Source organism: Ceratotherium simum, chromosome 8, assembly GCF_057802395.1.
Source record: "Ceratotherium simum simum isolate JZ-2026a chromosome 8, ASM5780239v1, whole genome shotgun sequence".
NCBI classification, from domain to species: Eukaryota; Metazoa; Chordata; class Mammalia; order Perissodactyla; family Rhinocerotidae; genus Ceratotherium; species Ceratotherium simum.
The window spans coordinates 76,735,602-76,759,075 of record NC_141907.1 but is presented as its reverse complement, the minus strand read 5'-3'; the positions used below and the strand labels follow the sequence as shown (position 1 = coordinate 76,759,075).

Here is a 23,474-nt window from a genome sequence, read left to right as displayed (position 1 = left end):
CTTTGTTGTCCTTTTCTTAGAATATTTACCTTAGAAAACTTGCAATTGTAAATTCTTTTTCTGACTCTTTGAGATATAAATCTTCTGTCAGCCTCTTGCCAGTTTTACAACCCAGGAATATCTTTCTCAAGGACCTGGAGCCATCCCTTTGAGATGTAATAATCAAGGAAACTAGAGTCTCTATCTCCAGGTCTCTGTGGTTGGGTAAGAGCCTATCTTTGGTAAACACAAATTACCAGACATAAATTGCCTAATCATACTGACCCCCCTCCCAGAAATGTCCTCTAATGCTTTTCCACTAACTCACCCCAGTGAAAACTCTCCTTATGATTTAATGGGAATTAGGCACATCAACTACTTCTTGGTCATGAATGAAAAGTCGGGATGATTTTTTCCACTTGTATTGTATACCTAGGGAGGAAATATAGCATAGCACACTTGTTACAAATGGGCTAGACGTGGCTCTATTATTACTTGCTGTGTAACCTAGGGCTAGTTTCACAACCTCTTTGTGTCTCATTTTCCTTTTTTGTAAAATGAGGCCAAACAATGCATTTACCTCACAGATTTGGTGTAAAAATCAAACGTGCAAATATGTAAAATATGTGTAGAGCAGTGTCTGGCACATAAGAAAAACCTCAAAATGTTAGTTATTGCCTATTGCAACTACTTTACAATGTTCAGAATCAACTCAGATTCTTGCTGCCGATTAGTTATGCCTTATTAGTTTATATATATAATTAATTGCTTTTTTTTTTTTTGCTTCTTCATTTATTTTGTGCTAAAAATCTCAGGCAGACTGATTTGCCCCTCAGATGTCATGTTTAAAGGCCATAACATAAACTTATCAGTTGAATGCTACAAAGGTAATACTTGGAAACCAATTGTACTCTTCCAAAAAAAGGAATTCATGATTGAACATGAATATTGTTAGAAACTGCTAAAACAACTTTCAAAATGATGACTAAGTTAACAAAAAATAAAACACAAATAATCTACTTAATCTAGATAGGCAAAGGCATATACGTCATTCCTTTAACTTTTTTTTATCTGTAGAATGAAGATACTGCTATACCTCTCTCATTGGATTTTTGAGGATTATACACAATAATTTATAGAGTGATTAGCATAGTGTCAGACACCTGAAAAGAGTTCAATAAGTGTTGACCAACCGTTATTAAGGGAAAAGTGAAATGCAGTTGTCATACGCCAGCAACAAAAATTCCATGAGAACAAATTTTAGTGTTTCAAACATTGAATAGTTCTAGATCAGTGATTATCAACTAGGGATGATTTTAATCTCTCCATACCACCACCAATGGGGACATTTGCCAATATCTGGCACTTTTTTGATTGTCATGATTGGTGTTTACTGGTGTCTAATGAGTAGAGGTAGAGATGCTGCTAAACACATTGCAATGCACAGGACAGCCTCCTACAGTAAAGAATCGTCTGATCCAAGTTGTCAATAGTGTCAAGGCTGAGAAACTTTGGTAAACATATTTTTTTTAATCTCTGAAATATTAATCAGTTAATATCTTTTCTTTTAAACTCTAGTCTAGCCCTATGTAAGTATAAACAAAATATAAAGAAAGTTTAGTAGATTTTTTTTCTTAAAGTTGGTGACTCACATTAGGAAGGAGATTTCTTGCTGAAAATCAGTCATTTTCCAGCATGTCTTCTGCCACCTGCGATATGGTCCCCATAGGCAGCCTGGTCCTTCTATAATTGCTTTTTGGCTAGTCCGCCTACCTGGGTAAGCCACCCTTTTTTACTGCATTTTTTTTCTACCTCTGCATTCGGTCTACTAAGCACTTACAGAAAACAAATGAATTAGGATCCACTGATTCTCCTATAAATGCATCCTGTCCAAATGCAACTGAGCTCTCCTCATTACTTTTAAAATTCTCTCTATATTTAATCCTTTCTTATTTACTTTGCCTCTCTCCCATTCAAATATAATCTATTTATAAATCTTATCCTACTTCATTTCAATTATTCTATATTGATTCTTCTTCTATATCTTGCATCTTCAATTTCTCCCTTTCCACCTGATCTCCCTTACTTAGAAAACATCTTCCTTGAAACAGGTTTGTTCCCAAGATACAGTATTATTTGACCCTCATTTTTGCTTCCAAACTTGAAAGAGTTCCCTGCTCATATTGTCCTTATTTGCTAACAACCCTTCACTATTTATTTCCTTACAATCTTTTTTTCTCTCACATTACTTCACTGAAAATGGTTTTTGAAAGTTCACCAATGATCATCTCATTGACAAATACAATAGCTTTTCCTTAGGACTGCTAGTTCCCATTCCTTCATTTCCACCAATCTAATGCATGTCTCAATCTAGATGTTCCAGAATAACACCAAATTTCATGACTGAAACTACATTTGTCACACTATCTCAAAACCTGTTCACCTTTTTATGTTCTTGATTTCAAAACATAACTTCCTTGAAACATAGGATCTACGTCTGTTGCTCACATCTCAACCTCATTTCACACACCCAATCAATTACTAAGTCTATTAATTCAAATACCATTTGCATTTCCTTCTTTATCCCACTCTACAGTTCTGGAGCATTGTACAACTAGAACTTGTTAAATTTTTACTAGGTGTGAACATTATTCTAGACATTGTATATACATTACCAAATATAGTCTTTGAAACAACTCTGTGATCCAGGAATTGCTCCATTTTATAGATGAGGAAAACAAAGCTGAATGATTTTAAGTGCCTTGCCAGGGCTATCCAGCTTATTAGGCAAAAACTAAATCCAAACTCCACGTTCATGATGCCATTGTAGCCTATCTCCTTTATGTACACAATTAATTGCTTTTTTTTTGCTGCTTCTTTTATTTTTTGCTAAAAATCTCAGACAGACTGATTTGCCCCTCATATGGCATATTCAAAGCCTGTAAGATAAACATACCAGTTGAATGCTAGAGAGATAAGTATTATGTGGAATCCAAAGTTTTTCACCTACCACTCTGGTACCACCTTACTTCCTGACTTTGCATCCTAAAATTCGACTTCAGATAGCCTGTGTCCTCTGTCCCATCCTGCTCTTTGTGAATTTCCATCTCAGTATCTTTTTTTTTTTTAATTTTTTGTTTATTGCAGTAACATTGGTTTACAACATTGTAAAAATTTCAGGTGTACATCATTATACTTCTATTTCTGCATAGATTACATCATGTTCACCACCCAAATACTAATTACAACCCATCACCACATACATGTACCGAATTATCCCTTTCACCCTCCTTCCTCCCCCCTTCCCCTCTGGTAACCACCAATCCAATCTCTGTCTCTATGTGTTTGTTTATTGTTGTTATCATCTACTACTTAATGAAAGAAATCATACGGTATTTGACCTTCTCCCTCTGACTTATTTCACTTTGCATAATACCCTCAATGTCCATCCACGTTGTCACAAATGCCTGGATTTCATCGTTTCTTATGGCTGAGTAGTATTCCATTGTGTATATATACCACATCTTCTTTACTCATTCGTCCCTTGATGGGCACTTAGGTTGCTTTCAAGTCTTGGCTATTGTGAATAACGCTACAATGAACACAGGGGTGCATGTATCTTTATGCATTGGTGTTTTCAAGTTCTTTGGATAAATACCCAGCAGTGGAACAGCTGGATCATATGGTAGTTCTATCCTTGATCTTTTGAGGAATCTCCATACTGTTTTCCATAGTGGCTGCACCAGTTTGCACTCCCACCAGCAGTGTATGAGAGTTCCCTTCTCTCCACATCCTCTCCAACACATGTTGTTTCCTGTCTTGTTAATTACAGCCATTCTCACGGGCATGAGGTTATATCTCATTGTAGTTTTTTTTTTTTTTAAAGATTTTATTTATCTATTTTTCCACCAAAGCCCCAGTACATAGTTGTCTGTCATAGCTGCACAACCTTCTACTTGCTGTATGTGGGACACGGCCTCAGCATGGCTGGAGGAGTGGTGCCTTGGTGCGCACCCGGGAGCCGCACCCGGGATCCGAACCCGGGCCGCTGACAGCGGAGCGCACGCACTTAACCGCTAAGCCACGGGGCCGGCCCTCATTGTAGTTTTGATTTGCATTTCCCTGATAGTTAGTGATTTTGAACATCTTTTCATGTGTCTGTTGGCCATCTGTATATCTTCTTTGGAGAAATGTCTGTTCGGGTCTTTAGCCCATTTTTTAACTGGGTTGTTAGTTTTTTCGTTGTTGAGATGCATGAGTTCTTTATATATTTTGGAGATTGACCCCTTATCAGATGTATGGTTTGCAAATATCTTCTCCCAGTTGTTAGGTTGTCTTTTCGTTTTGTTGATGGTTTCCTTTGCTGTGCAGAAGCTTTTCAGTTTGATGTAGTCCCATTTGTTTATTTTTCTATTGTTTCTCTTGCCCGGTCAGACATGGTGCTTGAAAAGATGTTGCTAAGACCGATGTCGAAGAGGGTACTGCCTATGTTTTCTTCTAGAAGTTTCATAGTTTAAGGTCTTACATTCAAGTCTTTAATCCATTTGGAGTTAATTTTTGTGTATGGTGTAAGGTAAGGGTCTACTTTCATTTTTTTGCATATGGCTATCCCGTTTTCCCAACACCATTTGTTGAAGAGACTTTCTTTTCCCCATTGTATGTTCTTGGCTCCTTTGTCAAAGATTAGCTGTCCATAGATGTGTGGGTTTATTTCTGGGCTTTCGATTCTATTCCATTGATCTGTGTGTCTGTTTTTGTGCCAGTACCATGCTGTTTTGGTTACTATAGCTTTGTAGTATATTTTGAAATCAGGGAATGTGATACCTTCAGCTTTGTTCATTTTTCTCAGGATTCCTTTAGCTATTCGGGGTCTTTTGTTGTTCCATATAAATTTTAGGATTCTTTGCTCTATTTCTGTGAAAAATGTTGTTGGAACTTTGATAGGGATTGCATTGAATCTATAGATTGCTTTAGGAAGTATGGACATCTTAACTATGTTAATTCTTCCAATCCAAGAGCACGGAATATCTTTCCATTTCTTTGTGTCTTCTTCAATTTCTTTCAGCAATGTTTTATAGTTTTCAGTGTACAGAACTTTCACCTCTTTGGTTAAGTTTATTCCTAGGTATTTTATTCTTTTTGTTGCAATTGTAAATGGGATGGTGTTCTTAATTTCTCTTTCTGCTACTTCGTTGTTAGTGTATAGAAATGCAACTGATTTTTGTATGTTGATTTTGTATCCTGCAACTTTACCATATTCGTTTATTACTTCTAAAAGTTTTCTGGTGGATTCATTAGGGTTTTCTATATATAAAATCATGTCATCTGCAAATAGTGACAGTTTCACTTCTTCCTTTCCAATTTGGATCCCTTTTATTTCTTTCTCTTGCCTGACTGCTCTGGCTAGGACTTCCAGTACTACGTTAAATAGGAGTGGTGACAGTGGGCATCCTTGTCTGGTTCCTGTTCTTAGAGGGATAGCTTTCAGTTTTTCACAATTGAGGATGATATTAGCTGTGGGTTTTTCATATATGGTCTTTATTATGTTGAGGTACTTTCCTTCTATACCCATTTTATTCAGAGTTTTTATCATAAATGGATGCTGTATCTTGTGAAATGCTTTCTCTGCATCTATTGAGATGATAATGTGATTTTTATTCTTCATTTTACTAATGTGGTGTATTACGTTGATTGATTTGCGAATGCTAAACCATCCCTGCATACCTGGAATAAATCCCACTTGATCATGGTGTATAATCTGTATAATCTTTTTAACGTATTGTTGTATGCGATTTGCTAGTATTTTGTTGAGGATTTTTGCATCGATGTTCATCAGTGATATTGGCCTGTAATTGTCTTTTTTTGTGTTGTCCTTGTCTGGTTTTGGTATCAGGGTAATGTCGGCTTCGTAGAATGAGTTAGGGAGCTTCCCCCCTCCTTAATTTTTTGGAAGAGTTTGAGAAGGATAGGTATTAAGTCTTCTTTGAATGTTTGGTAGAATTCACCAGGGAAGCTATCTATCTGGTCCTGGACTCTTATTTTTGGGGAGGTTTGTGATTACTGTTTCAATCTCCTTACTGGTGATTGGTCTATTCAAATTCTCTACTTCTTCTTCATCCAGTTTTGGAATGTTGTATGATTCTAAGAATGTATCCATTTCTTCCAGATTGTTGAATTGGTTGGCATATAGCTTTTCATAGTATTCTCTTATAATCTTTTGTATTTCTGAGGGGTCTGTTGTAATTTCTCCTCTTTCATTTCTGATTTTACTTACTTGTGCCTTCTTTCTTATTTTTTTTGGTGAGTCTAGCTGAAGGTTTGTCAATTTTGTTTATCTTTTCAAAGAACCAGCTCTTGGTTTTATTAATTTTTTCTATTGTTTTTTTTGTCTCTATTTCATTTACTTCTGCTCTGATTTTTATTATTTCCCTTCTTCTACTGATTTTGGGCTTGGTTTGTCTTCTTTTTCCAGTTCCTTTAGGTGCATTGTTAGATTGTTTATTTGAGATTTTTCTTGTTTGTTAAGATAGTCCTGTATTGCTATAAACTTTCTTCTTAGAACCGCTTTTGCTGTATCCCATAAATTCTGGCATGTCGTATTTTCATTTTCATTTGTCTCCAGGTATTTTTTGATTTCTTCTTTGATTTCTTCGTTGACCCAGTCGTTGTTCAGTAGCATTTTGTTTAATCTCCACATATTTGTGGCTTTTCTGATTTTCTTCCTATAGTTGATTTCTAGTTTCATACCATTGTGGTCAGAAAAGATGCTTGGTATTATTTCAATCTTCTTAAATTTATGGAGACTTGTTTTGTGGCCTAATATGTGATCAATCCTGGAGAATGTTCTATGTGCATTTGAAAAGAATGTATATTCTTTGGTTTTTAGATGGAATGCTCTGTATATATCTACTAGGTCCATCTGTTCTAGTGTGTCATTTAAGGCCAATGTTTACTTATGAATCTTCTGTTTGGTTGATCTATTCGTTGGTGTAAGTGGAGTGTTAAAGTCCCCTACTATTATTGTGTTACTGTCTATTTCTGTTTTTATGTCTGTTAATAATTGCTTTATATATTTAGGTGCACCTACATTAGATGCGTCGACATTTACAAGTGTTATATCCTCTTGTGGATTGTTCCCTTGATCATTATGTAATGCACTTCTTTCTCTCTTTTTACAGTTTTTGTTTTAAAGTGTATTTTGTCTGATATAAGTACTGCTACCCCAGCTTTCTTTTCATTGCCATTTGCGTGGAGTATCTTTTTCCATCCCTTCACTTTCAGTATGTGAGTGTCTTTAGGTCTGAAGTGTGTCTCTTGTATGCAGCATATATATGGGTCTTGTTTTTTTTTATCCAATCAGCCACCCTATGCCTTTTAATTGGAGCATTTAGTCCGTTGACGGTTAAAGTAGCTATTGATAAGTATGTACTTACTGCCATTTTTTAACTTTTTTTTTTTTCCTCAGTGTTTTAGTAGTCCTTCTCTGTTCCTTTCTTCTTCTATACAGGATTGATGGTCACTTTAGTTTGACCTCTGTCTCAAAGCTGTACTCTTTAACTCCCCTCCTCCCTCCTTTTATGTTTTTGATATCATATCTAACCTCTTTTTTGTGCATTTGTATCCATTACGTTCTCATCATGGAAATAGATAATGTTTCCTATTTGTGGTCTTCTCTTTTCTGCTTAAATCAGTCCCTTTAACATTTCTTGTAGCACTGGTTTCTTGGTGACAAACTCCTTTAATTTCTGCTTGTCTGGGAAATTTTTGATCTCTCCTTCCATTTTGAATGATAACCTTGCTGGGTAGAGTATTCTTGGCTGTAAATTTTTTCCTTTTAGCACTTTTAATATATCATGCCACTCTCTTCTAGCCTGTAAGTTTTCTGCTGAGAAATCAGCTGATAGCCGTAGGGGTTTCCTTTGTATGTAACTTGACTTTCTCTTGCGGCTTTTAGGATTCTCTCTTTATCTTTAATTCTGGACATTTTGATTATGATGTGTCTTGTTGTGGGCCTCTTTGGGTTTATCTTGTTTGGGGCTCTCTGTGCTTCCTGTACCTGGATGTCTGTTTCCTTCCTAGGTTAGGGAAGTTTTCATCTATTATTTCTTGAAATAGATTCTCTGCCCCCTTGTCTCGCTCTTCTCCTTCCGGGACACCTATAACACGGATGTTAGTGCGCTTGATGTTGTCCCAGAGGTCCCTTAGACTGTCCTCACTCTTTTTAATTCTTTTCTCTTTTACCTGTTCAGCTTGGGTAATTTCTTCTAGTCTTTTGTCTAGCTCACAGATCCGTTCTTCTGTATCCTCTACTCTGCTTTTGAGTCCCTCTAATGAATTTTTCATTTCCAGTATTGTATTCTTCATTTCTGATTGGTTCTTTTTTATATCTTCCATTTCTTTGTTGACATTCTCACTGAGTTCATCTATTCTTCTCCCCAGATCAGTGAGCATCCTTAACACTCTTAGTTTGAACTCTCTGTCAAGTAGGTTGCTCATTTCCGTTTCACTTAGTTCCTTTTCTGGGGTTTTGTCCTGTTCCCTTACTTGGAATGTATTCTTTTGCCTCCTCATTTTCCCTCTTTCCCTGTGCTTGTGTCTATGTATTAGGTAGGTCAGTCATGTCTCCTGCTCTTGGATAGATGACCTTATGTAAGTGATGCCTTAGGATGCTTCCAATGTGCTTCCCTCAGTTCTCAATGTTCCAGGGGTGACCCCTATGTGGGCTACGTGTGTCCTTCTGTTGTGGCATGTTTGCTCTCCCTGTAAGTCCCCAGGGAGGCCGAGTTATGCTCCTGGCCAGCTGTTGTAATGCTCAGCTGTTTGTAGTTGTTGTGGGTCCTTCAGTCTCTTTATCAGGTGTGGGGATCCCCAGCACAGTTGGCTGCAAGTTCTAATACAACATTTGTGTTACAGTGTTTCTTTTAAGTGAGTCGGCCCCCAGCGTGGCAGGTTGTTAGGCTCAGGGCCTTACAATTGCTGTAAGCCTCTAGCCTATTAGGTCTCTTGTCAGCTCTCTGAGGATTACAGCTGGATGGGGCTGGCCTCAGGCACAGGAGCACCCAATTGTTTCAGGCTTTGGAAGGTGCGGCAAACCCCCTATGTGGGTCTTTGAGAAGCACAAGTCTTCTGCAGCTGACAAGCCCTGCCACCCACAGGTCCACACACACAGTCAACACAGTCCTGCCCCGTGTGTGCGCCCCGACCCCCCAAAGCAGACCCAGTCTCTCCCCCGCAGGAATCTCACACACTCCGCCACTGCCCCACACTCCCCACCTGCTTCTTGTGCAGGCACTGTCCCGCTAAAGTCGGCTCAGTTGCCAGGCTGCAGAGAATCCAGTCACCAATCTATGCAGGCCCACAAGTTGCCTGAGGGCTTGTTGTTGGGTGGGGCCAGTCTCTAGGGTGGGCTGCCTGCCCTGGCTGAGCTGGATTAAATTGGTGCTCTAGTGGGTGGGGCATCCCTGGGCTAGCAGGCCTCAGGGAGAACTCCAATGGCCTCTGTGTCAGCACGCTCACACCAGGCCACAACAATGGCCGCCACCAATGTCCCAGTCCCTGGAGAGGTCTCATCTCTCACCGAGATGCACTCAGGGCCTGTTAGGTGGGTCTCTTTTCACCACAGCACTGTGCACCTTTCTTTCTGGTGATTTTAGATTGCTTTCTGAAACAGCTGAGTTTGCGCGCGAGCCCTTTAAGAGCCGGTTTTAGTTTCTTTGTGAACCAGCTTTTCTGGGGGTGCTCCCCAAAGTTTTAGTAGCAGGCAAAGTCAGATATTATGCCGCTCGTCTTGATTGTGCTGGGTCCACAAAATGCCCCCAGTGGGGGCGCTCCCCGGCTCAGGGCCCTGCACCTCCAGGGAGGGCTGCGGACCTGTGGGCTGCTCCGGGGCAGCCGTGAGGTGCTGCGGCTTGTGAAGGCAGCGTTTTTCCTCTCCAGAAGGGAGTTTCTGCCTCTTCCACCTCAGTTAGGATTGTCCTTTGTTGCAGGAGTTCCTCTTATCCAGTTTTCAGTTCTGTCTCAGGGGTAATTTTCCACGAGTAGTTGTAAATTGGCTGTGTCCACGGGAGGAGGTGAGTTCAGAGTCTGCTTACGCCGCCATCTTGACTTCCCTCTCCCATCTCAGTATCTTTATTCATGCTTTACTTCATTCATGGATGGATATTCTTCTGTCACACTGTCTTAAAGACAAATCTTAAATATGGGTTTCAAATATTGACTTAAATGTTGCCTCATCAAGTAATATACATGTTTAAAGTAATCATTATTTAAAATTAATGGATCCACATGTTCATTTAGTGTTGGGTGGACACATATAAGTTTAATCTTTTAATCCTCTTATGCTAAAGTTGTGTATTCTACTAAAAATAGGATTTACTAGAAAAATCAAATGAACTTTCTCAATTTTTTCTACCTAAACATTTTATTTCCCTCTTATGTATCTATACTACAGTGAGAAAAAGTCTGGATAGAATTGTAACCTAAGAGTACCAGCTACCTTTTCAACAAAGCTTCGTGGGGTGGCTATACCTGAAATTCTGGTCCTCCACAAATCTAAAATATTGATTTTGTCAGCAAGCATTTAAGGAATTCATTAAGTTCTGGGAGACTGATTTACACTAACCCAGGTTGGCAAATAGATGTAGACTCCAGTGCTAACTAAGATCCATGGCTGCCTAGAGCAGCAGGGCAGCATGTAGTAATCTATGTTTCGGTCTGGGAAATAATGGTACTTGTAGCATATATTTGCCATTTATATACTAAGCAAATTTACTTGAAACTGCCATATTAAGTTGTTAATTTATTTATTTGCAGCAAACATATCTCTCTAGTGCCTAAAATAGAGGGGGTCACCATTCTCCTAGCTTCAAAAGTTGATGTTAAGAATGGGAGCAGAAAAAAGGAGGTGCATAATTTTGAAAGTTATTTCACTCAGACCATGATAATGCCTGATAAATGGTGCCTGGCATACTAGACAGAATACCTTTATATGTTGGCAAGTCCTTCCTTTCCCAGGTCTGATGTCTTTCTTCTCTGGGCAGTGATAGACAAACGCTGCCAAATTCCAATCTTCAAATATCATTAGGTCCATTCTAACTACTCCCTTTGTCTTTGTTTTGTCTATATAACCTCATGGAGTGAAAATCCAATATAAATTTAATCACTCTTGGATTCATTTATATTTTAGACTTGCCCTGATAAGACTACTGCAAGTTATGATAAAAATTTCTTGAAACAGCCAAGATTTCTCAGTTATCCCATAACAAATAAAATTTTGGTTTACTTTTAGATATGAATAATCTCTTAACATTATCTGCAGACTTTATTTGATTAGGTTTTAGATAGCAACTTTGTTTTCCTTATTTTCAATTCCCTTTGGGAGTTGAGGGAGGAACTTAACTGTTTCCTTTCTTATGGCTTTGTTATTTTGTACATTTTATGTTTACAACATTTCCCCTATTCATATGTGTGATCCTTGTGTGCTAGTACCGTATATCATTCATTAGTGTATTCCTAGCAGCACTTTGACATTGTCTTGCACAGAATAGTTTTAAACATATTGTCTGAATTAATGAATAAATGAATAATGGATTGGAGAAGGACTTCAATTCCCTTGTCTTGAAGGTCGAAGCAATTGTGGATTTTATATGTCAAACAAGAGTACAACTCTCATGTTTAGGTGTGTTCTTGTTTAACTTTGTTTCAATAAATAGAATAGAATGAGAATGTTGAACCCATTCAAGAACCTAATAGAAAGGAAAATCTAACAAATTAGATGCTGCAAAGGCAAAAATTGTTAAATGACCTTTAGACTATTAGGAGAAGTTAGTAGTAAACCATCTGCCAAATCGGTATCCTAAGTCAGTGGTCACAGGAGAGAGGTGAGTTGGATCTGTCTTATTTCAAAGTTTGGACTCATTGGAACCAACTTCTCTTCTTAATTCCCATCTTCAGGGGAACCTTCGAGTTAAACAGAGCTCCGATCAGTAAAGCAAAGCTTGATGCTGTTTCAGGCGTCATTAACAGAAGCATGAGCTGTCAAATATGATTTGGGTCAAGTGGAAAGTAAAATAAATTTAAGACTTTTTCATTTGAAAAACAAAAATTCCAAAGCTGTAGGTTGGCTAGTAACAGAGCTGTCTTTCAAGTTCAATATAAGCTTACCGAGCTTAAGTGAAAACTTGGTTTAAGAGCAGTTTAATAATAATTGATAATTGTGATAGAAGAAAACTTAAGTCAGGAATGAAGCAGCACCTATTAGAAGTTTTTTTTTTTCTTTCTTCAGTTAAATTAAAATTATTTTTTCTCTTAAAATTCCACGCCATTGTAAAAACCATATCTTTATGGAACAGTTGAATTTTTGAGACTAGCCACTAGCTGCTACTTGATGACTCATGACTATTGGGCCCTTGCAAAGAGTTACAACCATCCAAGATGCATAGTGGGTTTATTATAGAATCCAGCACCATTAACTTTTGTGATCATGGGATCATAGAAAGATTCTTCTTCCAATGAAATCATAAATATAGCCTTTCATTTTCTCCTAAAATCATGTGCTTCTTGTTAGGGAGAAAAAATATGATATAGACACAAGATGCTGTAAAGGAATAATAGCCCTATACTTTCAAATATGCTAATTAACTCCCATTTTATTCACTGATGGTGGAAATATCTCACATTCTTTTCCATTCAGGCACACTGGTCCTGTGTTGAAATTAATAGTAGACACTATATGGAAAATAAATGTACCTCTCCCTTTCCCATCCCCCATGTGAAATTCAATCAATTTCAGATGAACTTCAGATTTAAATGTAAATTATAAAACAAAATCTTTATAAAAACATAAGAGTATGTCTTCATGATCTTGGCATAGGAAACTTTCTTTAAAAAAAGACAAAAGTGCTGACTATAAAGAAATCAAATTAATAAGTTGGACTAAATTACAAATAAGAGCTTATGTTCATCAAAATTCACCATTTAAAGAGTGAAAAGACAAATAATGGGAGAATATATTTAAAAAATACTCATTTGACAAGGAACTCTTATTCCTAATATATATAGAATTTCTACAAAGCAAGATAAAAAAAAAAAGAAAATGACTTGCACAGGCACTCTATAAAACAAATATCAAAAAAGTCGATAGATATATTTAAAAAATCATCCATCAGAAAAATGCAAATTAGGGGCTGGCCCCGTGGCTTAGCAGTTAAGTGCGTGCACTCCGCTACTGGCAGCCCCACCAACGCAACGCTTATCCGGCCATGCTGAGGTGGCGTCCCACATACAGCAACTAGAAGGATGTGCAACTATGACATACAACTATCTACTGGGGCTCTGGGGAGAAAAAGGGAAATAAAAGGAGGAGGATTGGCAATAGATGTTAGCTTAGGGCTGGTCTTCCTCAGCAAAAAGAGGAGGATTGGCGTGGATGTTAGCTCAGGGCTGATCTTCCTCACAAAAAAAAAAAAAAAGGAAAAATGCAAATTAAAAACAAAATCTGAATCTAATACATAAACATCAGTATAAATAAAATGAAGAAAGTAGAAAATAAATGTTGGTGAGGAAGTGGAAAACTGAAATGCTTCCACTTGCTACTAATGGGAGTCTAAATTGTTATAAACACTTTGGGAAACTGGCTGTATCCACTAGCATTAATAAATGAAATACCTTATGCATACCTCTTGAGCTAGCACTTCCATTCCTAGGAATACACCCAACAAAAATACATACATACCTAAAAAGATGTGCATAGAACCACTATTTGTAATAGGCAAAACTGGAAAAAACATCATCAACATAAGTTATATAAACTGTGGTATATTCATACAACAAAATATTTTGGAGAAATCAAAATGAATGAACTTTTCCTACATATATCAACATGGATAAATCTCATAAACATAATGTCGAGCAAAGGAGACTAGATAAAATAGTATATACAGTATGATTCTATTCACATACAGTTTAAAATCAATCACAACTAGTTTATTGTGTTAGAAGTCAGGGTAATAGCTACCTTTGAGGGGCTTATAACTAGGTGGTGCTTAAGAGGGGAAACTGGGAGTACTTGTTATGTTCTGTTTCTTAATCTGGATGCTGTTGCATGAAAATTTGTTGAGTTGTACACTCTTAATGTATTTTTATGTCTGTTATATTTCAATAAAAAGTTAACTTTAAAAAATGCATAGCAGTCATCTATAAACACAGTATTATTAGAGAGACTTGCATGCAATGGATGCATTTTGGGAAAAAACTACTGTCATATGTTTCCTTTGCAAATGTCATTTACACTGGCCTCGTCTTAAAAACTGTGCATTGCACAATGCCTCCAAATAATTTATTTTTTGGTAAAAATTAGATTATTTAAATAGCTATTAAATAGGTATCACAGTAATTTGAATATGCAGTGTACCCTTTTGATGACTGGGAACCTTTCTATATCCGCTGAGACAAGATACCTTCACTTGTTTCCTAAACATTCCCAAAGGCTTATTTCTGACAAGCTGCTTACATATTTGAAGTAAGTAACATTGCCTTTTTGTTGTTTGACAGGATCAAAGTTCTCTGGGATATAGTACCATGGAATGAAAATTATTTCATAAAGTATGTCTTAAGGAATAAAAGATAATACCCTTTTCTTATTGCAAAACAAAAGGATTTCAGGTAACAGTAGGGTCCCTTTCTGAAAACTTGAAAAAATGCAAATAGGAGGTGATATTCATTACCATATAAGTAATAAAACTTCTTGTTCTCAAAGACTTGACTTTCTTATTAAACCTGAAAACTAAAAGTTCCTAAAAACTAAAAGTGACCCAAAAGTTCTAATTTATATAGGATTTTTGTATCCTTTCTAGAAAGAGTATAACTTATATAGCATCCAATGCAACGTTTTTCCTATATAAAAAATACTGTTTTTCAAAATATTATTCCAGTCCATATTTAAACCACACCACGTGAGCACTCCTCTTTCACCATGTTCATCTCAAGGACAGTTATAGCACAATTTTCTACCGATACCACAGCAGCTTCATTTACTCCACTGCACAGAACTGCAGTATTTTTCTTAACAATTTGAAACTCTTGAATGAGAGGTGGAGCACTAACTGTAGACATTTAATATATTAAATTTCTAAGACTTCAAAGCGAGCATAATTAACTCAATGCCACATAATTGCTCCTAGGACGGAAAAAAAGATGCAAACAGAATTGATTTGCCCCCTTTTCCCCTTAGCAATTAAATGACAATGCTAAGTGAGCAATTTCTTTTTTAAAACTCATTCTTTTGACTTTTAAGTTAATATTTCCCTTGAATATTTCAATAACTTTCCACGCCAACTTATAAAGTATAGGAAACAGTAAAGACTGGACTTCTGCCCTTCCCCTTCTTTGACCAGAATTTCTCCCTTCTACCTCTCCCTCTCTTAGGTGCTTACTGAATCTCACTGTCTCTGCCCTCATCATAACCTTTAGTTCCTCTATTTTTGCTATTATCCCAATCCATCAGTTTCTTTCTAACTCCATTTGCCTTCCTATCCATCACAGGACCCACGGTAAGTCATTTCTACAAACACTTTTCTTAGGACCTGACAATCATGTACCCCTTTGACTCACTGACAACTTACTTTACCAGTTTCAAACCGTGAGTGTCCCCTACCGTCCATATCAGCACTAGCTGCAAAGGTGTTAAACGTTGCTGGAGGAAGCTAGAGAGCAATATTGATTAGATCTAGAGAGGCCTTTAATTTTTTCAACTGTAAATTTGGAATCTGGACAAAATATTACATGCCATACTTTCCAAATCTAAAATATCATGATTCAACATACTATTTCTTAAAAATTATAACAATGGTTCTTAAAAGTACCTTACATTTGTCTAGTTTTAATTCTAAAAATCTGAAAGAATATTCTGGAACTTCCAACTCAAGACTGTTAAAAGGGGCCGGCCTGGTGGCTTAGCGCTGCTGGCGGCCCGGGTTCGGATCCTGGGCGCACACCAACATACCGCTTCTCCGGCCATGCTGAGGCCGCGTCCCACCTACAGCAACTAGAAGGATGTGCAACTATGACATACAACTATCTACTGGGGCTTTGGGGGAAAAAATAAATAAATAAAATTATTAAAAAAAAAAAAAAGAATGTTAAAAGGGTCACCCCCAAAGCAGTAAAACATACATAAGGGATTGAATAGGTATATAAACCAAGAACTATGAGGAAAAGGGGAAAAAGGCCACTAGAAAAGTGTTTTTAAACAAATTGCTGAAGAAAGAAAAGCAGATGAAGTGGTGATATCTGATGAAGCATGGTAGGAGGAGCCATAAACTAGAGATCATCACAAGGGGCAGCAGCAGAGAGCCCTCTATCCTGCCAAGTCCTAGAAATTTTGACACTTGGAAAGGCCAAGCCAAATGCAGGGCAGGAGTGAGATAGGGAGCTGAAACGTATGAGAGTACAATGGATTCTTTTCATTTGCAATAGACATGCTCTATAAATTTCCCATGAGCACTGAATTAGTAAATACCGAACCATTGCTCAATACAGAGTTTGGTTCCTGCAAGCCTCTGGTTTTATTTATGTTTCTGTTTAAAGACAATTTATTTAATATATATTGTATATATTACTAATATATTAATATATTAGTGCATTTGGACTGCTGTAACAAAATACCACAGATTGGGTAGCTTATAAACAACAAAACTTTATTTCTCATAGTTCTGGATGCTGGAACTCCTAAATCAAGGTGCCAGCATGGTTGGGTGAGGGCCCTCTTCTGCAGACTTGTATTTTTACATAGTGGAAGGTGTTAGGGAGCTCTGTGGGATCTCTTTAGCATTTAGAATAGCACTAATCTTCTTTGTGGGGGCTCCACTCTCATGACTTAAGCACTTCCCAAAGGCCTCACCTCCTGATACTGTCACATTGGGCATAGGATTTCAACATATAAATCTTGAGAGGACACAAACATTCAAATAAAAGCATGTTGATTCATTAACACTGAACTGATGGCCAACAGCACTATAACTCACGCCCAAATGAACCTTTTCTAACACAGGTATTATCTCAGTAAGACACATCACAGCCTTCTTGTGTTTAGGAACACTGGACAGCACGTCAGCACTACACTTGGAGGCCATTTTAAACAGTGAAATCACCAACAAAAGGCACAAAAAATGCAAAAAAAAAATGGCACTAAATAGACTGCAAAAAGAACAGTTGTTTACAGTATAAAAGTCAAAATAAGAATGCAGAGCACAGCTTCAATCAACCCTAGTTGGGAAGATGGGCTCAAATTTTTCACAGCTCTGTGCACTTCTGTGAATGACCATGAAAGTATCCTTATTACTGATTTTGGAGTTACAAATAAATTTTAGTGAGTAGGTGAATTTGCAATCAGATAATCAGCGAATAAGAAGAATTGACTATACTTAAAATGTAAGTTGATTTTCACAGGGGCCTTCTCACACACTGTCTTGTGCAAAATGTCCCTGAAAGCTGACATTCATTCTTATGCAAAAAAAAAAAAACAAAAAAACAAAGTAGGATTCTCTTCTAAAGAAGAGTGGACTTTCTGGGGTAATTTGGGGTGACTAATGTTGGCATTATTATCCTAGAGCAAAGACTACACATAAATGCACATACAAAATCTAGCATTATCTCCAGCAAAATGGCAGTGTCCCATCTGATCAATCTAAATGGAAGCTTGCCAATGGACAAGCCAAAATCCCTTCTTCATATGCACAGCTTTCAATCAACTTATTATTGATTCATTCATAAATATGAATGTCAACCAAGGATCACAAGACATTTGAAAACAACTGCAATATGAAAAAGATTAAGATAAAACAAGGAAAAATTTACCTTAGAAAAGATAGAGATAAGTTGATAAATTAAGAGGACTTAAAAATTCTAAGTAGTAACTTCTGAGAAATTGAAGTTATTTTATACGTTAAAAGAGAAAAAGGCTTACTCTTTTGCCAAGGAGTGAAATGGATGGCAAAAGAAACCCATTTAGACACATAATTGTTAAATTTTAAAACATTAAAGTTCCTAAAAGGTTTCGAGGTGTTATCAACAAACCACCTTCAAATAAATATGGATCAGACATCCAGTGGATTTCTCATCAGCTGACTGAGTGCCAGGGTACAATAAATTAATGCTATCAATGTTCTGAGGTAAATAATTTTTACCCTAGGGATTTGTAATTAGCCAACTCATTCATTAAGGATGAAGTTAGAATAAATATATTTTCATAAATGAAAAGAATGATAAATTCTACCTTCCACATACCATTCTTTAGGAAGTTATTTGAGGATATTCTCCAGCAAAATAAGAAACTAGAAGACATGGAATCTAGGAATTCGTATATCTGACCCAGATGAGTGATGAAGGAAGTGCCAGAAATAGTGCAGGAAAGACAGGGTTCTGGGAGGGAAGGCTCCAGGCAGGAAACAGGGATTTTGGAGATTTGCTACTAAAGACAGGAATTTAGAATTTAAGTAGCCAACAAAGATAAAATGAAGAAAAAAGTAAGAAAAGTAATAACTCAAACAAAATACCTGAAGCTGAGTGAGGGAAAAAACTCAACAAAATCATATCTTAATACTTTGTTGTGCATGCAAAAATATTTATAGTGACAAAAATATAAGCACATTTATACATTTCCAATCTATAGAATCAACTTTTAGTCAAAGCATGAAAAATTTATTTATGGTTACAAAGTAGAAAATACATGATTATGATTCTAACACACCCAATATAAAAGTAAAGCTGTAGGCCATGGAAGTTGGGAGGGAGAAGAGTGGAAAAGTGGTGAGAGAACCTTAGAGACACTCTGCTCTCCTAGAGTGGACAGTATAGGAGTAAAGCCCTGGCTATGTTATTCAAAGTTATTTAAATTAAGTTATATTGAGAGGAGGTGTGAGTATTGGTGAAACAAATGAACTAAATCTTCATTTATCATATCAGAAAGGAAATAGGTAGGATAAAGTAATAAGTCAACCAATAATACTCACCAGAGTATCTAAAAATAGAAAAATTAAAGAGCTGAGTGACTCTATCAATGGAATATTACGCAGCCATTAAAAAATTATGAAAGAGCACTTCATATATCTCAGAGCTCCTGGATGTTACTAAATAACAAAAATCCGGGCATAGAACTTATACCTGGTATACCACTATTTGTGTAAAAAAGAGTAAAAAGCATGTACGTGTGTGTGTGTATGCTTATATGCATATGTATGTGTGAAGGTGTAGGTATATACCTGGAATGTCACACAAGATACACTGCCTCCTGAGAAAAAAATCAAGTGCTTAAGGAAGGAGGCTATCATTTTGAACCTTTTAAATCTTGAAAGATGTGAATGCATAGAATATTCTAAAAGTAAATATCAATTACATTTTAAAAATTAAAAATGAGTAATTCCTGCTGAAAAGAATAACTGGAGGTAGAAAGAGGTAGACCAAGGGATTCTTGCTTTTCACTATAAAACCCTCAGGGGTATTTGATTTTTTAAACTCTGTCCATGCATCCCTCACACACACACACACACCCCAAATTGTTGTTTGCCTGTCATTGTCTGCCTAATGAATTCGTATTCATTTTGCAAGATCCTGGTAAAGCAAATCCTCTGTGAAACTTTTCCTGACCCCAAATGCCCTGCAGAGTTAGTCAAATTCCCTGCAGAGTTAGTCAGTTCTCCTGTGGGATTCCAGAGCAGCATCTACCCATCACTATCACAGCTTTTTCCTTCGCATTTTATTAGTCACATGCCTGCCTCCTACCATAGACGAAGTGATCCTCTCAGTCAGGAACTATTCCTTGTGTCTCCAGACCTTCAGCACTGCCTCCCTTTTGAATTCAGTGCTGTTTGCCTTTTGAATGAACTGCTTCTAACACTTAAGGGGTCAGCCTATTCCCTAAGTGGGGAAATGTTCCTGTAACCCATGGGAGAGCAGAAGCAAGCTGGGAGGTGTTTGAGAACAGCTCATTGAGCAACAGGAACCACTGTGCAGGTCAAAGAACAGTACAGCCAGCGTAGCCTGGGGAAGGGGGTCAGTTCACGTTCTTTCTGTCATTCCTACATCACCACTTGAGACTGTAGCATAAACTTAGTTCACAGTTTGGAGACGTAAAATCAGTGATTGTGAAAGATGAGTGAGTGGGAAAAAAAATGCTGGTTGGGTAGAGAAAGGGAGCGAAGTTTCCCAGGAAAATCACAAACGTAGATTTTATGTGTTTTGGAACAAAGAGGGAAGCAGTAGATTATCTTAGATACTGAACGACGTATCAAAGTTCAGAGTCAAGGACAGCGGGCCACAGCACCTGCTATGTGTCAGGTATGCACTATGTGCTAGAAAAAGTGATCTAGAAGTTACCATTTCTTGAGTATCTACTAGGTGCTACCCCGCTACCCTTTAAGACATATTATAGGATATCTCACTAATCTACACTACAAATTTAATAAGTCAAAATCAATATACTATTATTATTGATTAATAATTATTTTACTTATGACAAAATGGAGGCTCAGAAATGCTAAGTAAAATTTGCCAACACCACAAGACCAGCAAATGGCCAAGATGGACTGTATTTGTAAGTCACATACTACTTCCCTCTTGAGAATCCCTATTCATGATACTAAGTCTGGTTCAAATGTGCCTTCTCAATGAAGCCTTCTCTGATATTCCCAGTCAAAAATAACCACAGATGCTTCAACCTAGTTTATTATAATTTTAAGATTCTAATATCTATTAGATGCATTTGTATATTTGCCTTCAATCTTCTAGCAGATTTTGTGTTTCTTAGAGGAGAGCACTAACTCCTATAAAATTGGAAATATTCTCTCTATTGTGGAAAAACCTAGTGGTTCAATGAGACTCTCTTGAATCATTTGCTAGACTAGAAAAGGTCAAAGTTCTATATTTGTTCTTAAACTGTGTAACAAAGTTTTCCATTAAAATAAAAATTTGTTATTATTGACGGTTTTCAAAAAGTTTTATTTTTCTTAGTGATTTATATTCTGCTTTGAGTTCTTAGACACTAATATAATGTGAGATAATATAAGTAGTGTCAAAGAACTTCTAACACATTCCTGATTTGGAGGCTTTATAGCAGTACTTTGGGAGCTAAAGAAAGCATAATAGAGAAATGAGGAAAAAAGTATTAGTCAAATAGTCACCAAAATGAAAAACACTAATAATAAAACCCATGTGAAAGTATGTAATGTCATGACTAGTTCTAGCACTATATAAATTTAAAAACTTGAAGTAAGGCAAAAATGACTTAATAATCCTTTATAAGGCAACAGCAAGCATTTTAGACCACAGAGATGTTATATCAATCATTAAAAAGTCTTAATTGTATTTTTGCAAAGTTTCAGAGCTTTTAGCCAAATGAACAGATACAATTAAAAATTTGAGGATGCAGCATCAAAAAATGTACAATGGTTATCACTTTGCAGAGTTTCAGACAGTTGTAATTATTTGTCCTGGTAGAAAGTTCACAGAGCAGAAGTAAATCTGCTATATGTTTTTGTAAGAGTAATCATGTTTACGGAATAATAGCCTGACTCAAATAAATCTTTTCTCAGAAGCAAAATTTTTACTTGCAAAACAATTTAAGGATTAGTTAGAGAACTGTGCACTTGTGAATTCATTCTTGAGCTTGTTACATTCATTCAGGTCAACACCACTTTTAAACCTGCTTCGGATTTCTTAACATCATCCTGGCTATGTGCCTAAATATATATAAATACAAACATTCTCACCAATTAACTGGACAGTATGCGGTAAATGCAATGAGTGAGGAATTTACTCCATTAGTGCTAATGAGAGTTGTGGAGTTAATTCCCTTGCACTGCTCTTAATTTTCATCTCCTCTGTGGAGTCTATGCCAAAGCATTTAATTTTTACACCCTATCCCCAGCCTATGACAATTTTTACTTACCTCAGTAATGAAGGATTTGGCTGTGGCAGGATTCATAACAAGGATGGCTCGCCTGAGAGTGTCTCGATAGCGATTCAATTCCTCTATTCTCATGGTATCGAAGAGAGTGGTGATCATTTTATTGATGTTATTTTCTACCTTCTGAAGTGCAACATCCATCCCCTGCTGAGATACTTTGTCCAAAAACTCCTGTATTCCACGGATATCTAGGAACATCAAAAGCCCATCAAAATGTGAATTTCAGCACACTAGGGAGGTGAAAGCTATTTCATTTATATCAGAATAGATTACTGTTCAACACTGTAGGTTGTCTAAAAGTACTAATTGAGTAGCTGAGGGAACTTTCAAATGTGTTTACGGTTTAGTACGATTTAATATGTTTACATGATAAACATTGGAACTATTATTTTTTAAATGAATTTTGTTTTCTCCACTGAGCATTCTAAATTATCTCACCTCTGAAAATGTTACGATAGGGCAGAGGGAGGTGGTCAGGGAGGGTCCTCAGTTGCCTAAAGCACATGTGAGATAAGGAAAGTACACTCCTTATTTTCCTCAGCATTAAAGAGTGATATTAACCTCAGGTAAACATGAACATCATTAATGGCAGATGAATCTAAATCAAGATTACTAACATTTCTTAAAACAGGCAGCGGTAGCACTAAACTTGACATTTACAATCTGGACAGAAAGAGGTCTTGGAGAGTTTGTCTTCAGAGGTTCTCAGGTCACTTACACCACAAATAAAATGGCCACATTTTTGTCTATTTTATGAGCACCACTTCTGTAGCTCAAATCTGGCAAACTCGGTAGGAGAGTGTTCTTTTCAGGAGTGTGGGGAATGTACTTTGTGCGCAAAACAAATTTCAACAAAATATTCACACACTCATTCCAAAATAAGCAAAGTTGTGAAAGATTAGCAAGTAAAAAGTTGTGTCCATCTCACATTTAAATAAGGAGTGTAAACTCCAGTCCAAATAAAGTGTTTATAAATTTGTACTTTGATGTATGTTTAAGGAAAAATAAGTGTCTGAAATGTTACAAATATTTCTTTCTAGCACCACATTGGCTGTTTTTTGAAGAAAGGATCTGAACATTGATAAATATGATTCGAAGATGTACCTGGCACAATATAATCTTAATATAGCAGGTTTGCTTTTACTACATAATACACTATATTTTTCTGTATATGTCTATGGCATAAAACGTTTAAAGGGAAAAAACTTGTGAAAAATAAGAAGTAAATGGGATTTTAGATTGTTTTTTTATGAATGGACTATATCTCAAAATTCCTAATTGTGCATGATTGCATCATGTAAAATTTGCCTCTCAAGGGCAATAATTAGTTCATGGCTTTTTTTCAATATATTAACAAAAGCAATATATAAGCCCTTTGAACAAGAAAATAGCCACAAATTTGGAAACCGACATTTACTTATAACAAATGTTTATATTTGCAAGGTTACAAATTAATTAAAAAAAACCTTTGCTTTCTTTTATTAGTTTTATTTTAAAACAATTACTATAAATGTTATATGTTCAGTGATCTGAAAAC

The 23,474-nt window shown here is 36.6% G+C and overlaps 1 protein-coding gene across 4 annotated transcripts in view; it reads right to left on the bottom strand.

Annotated features, from left to right (window-relative positions):
* GRID2 (glutamate ionotropic receptor delta type subunit 2) overlaps window positions 1-23,474 on the bottom strand; it is a 1,475,972-nt gene that overhangs the window by 683,789 nt on the left and 768,709 nt on the right. For all 4 annotated transcript variants that reach the window (XM_087434598.1, XM_087434599.1, XM_004430960.3 and 1 more), the window contains one exon: window positions 21,920-22,125. In XM_087434598.1, coding sequence (XP_087290724.1) covers window positions 21,920-22,125 — 206 coding nt within the window. The remainder of the gene's footprint in view (window positions 1-21,919; window positions 22,126-23,474) is intronic.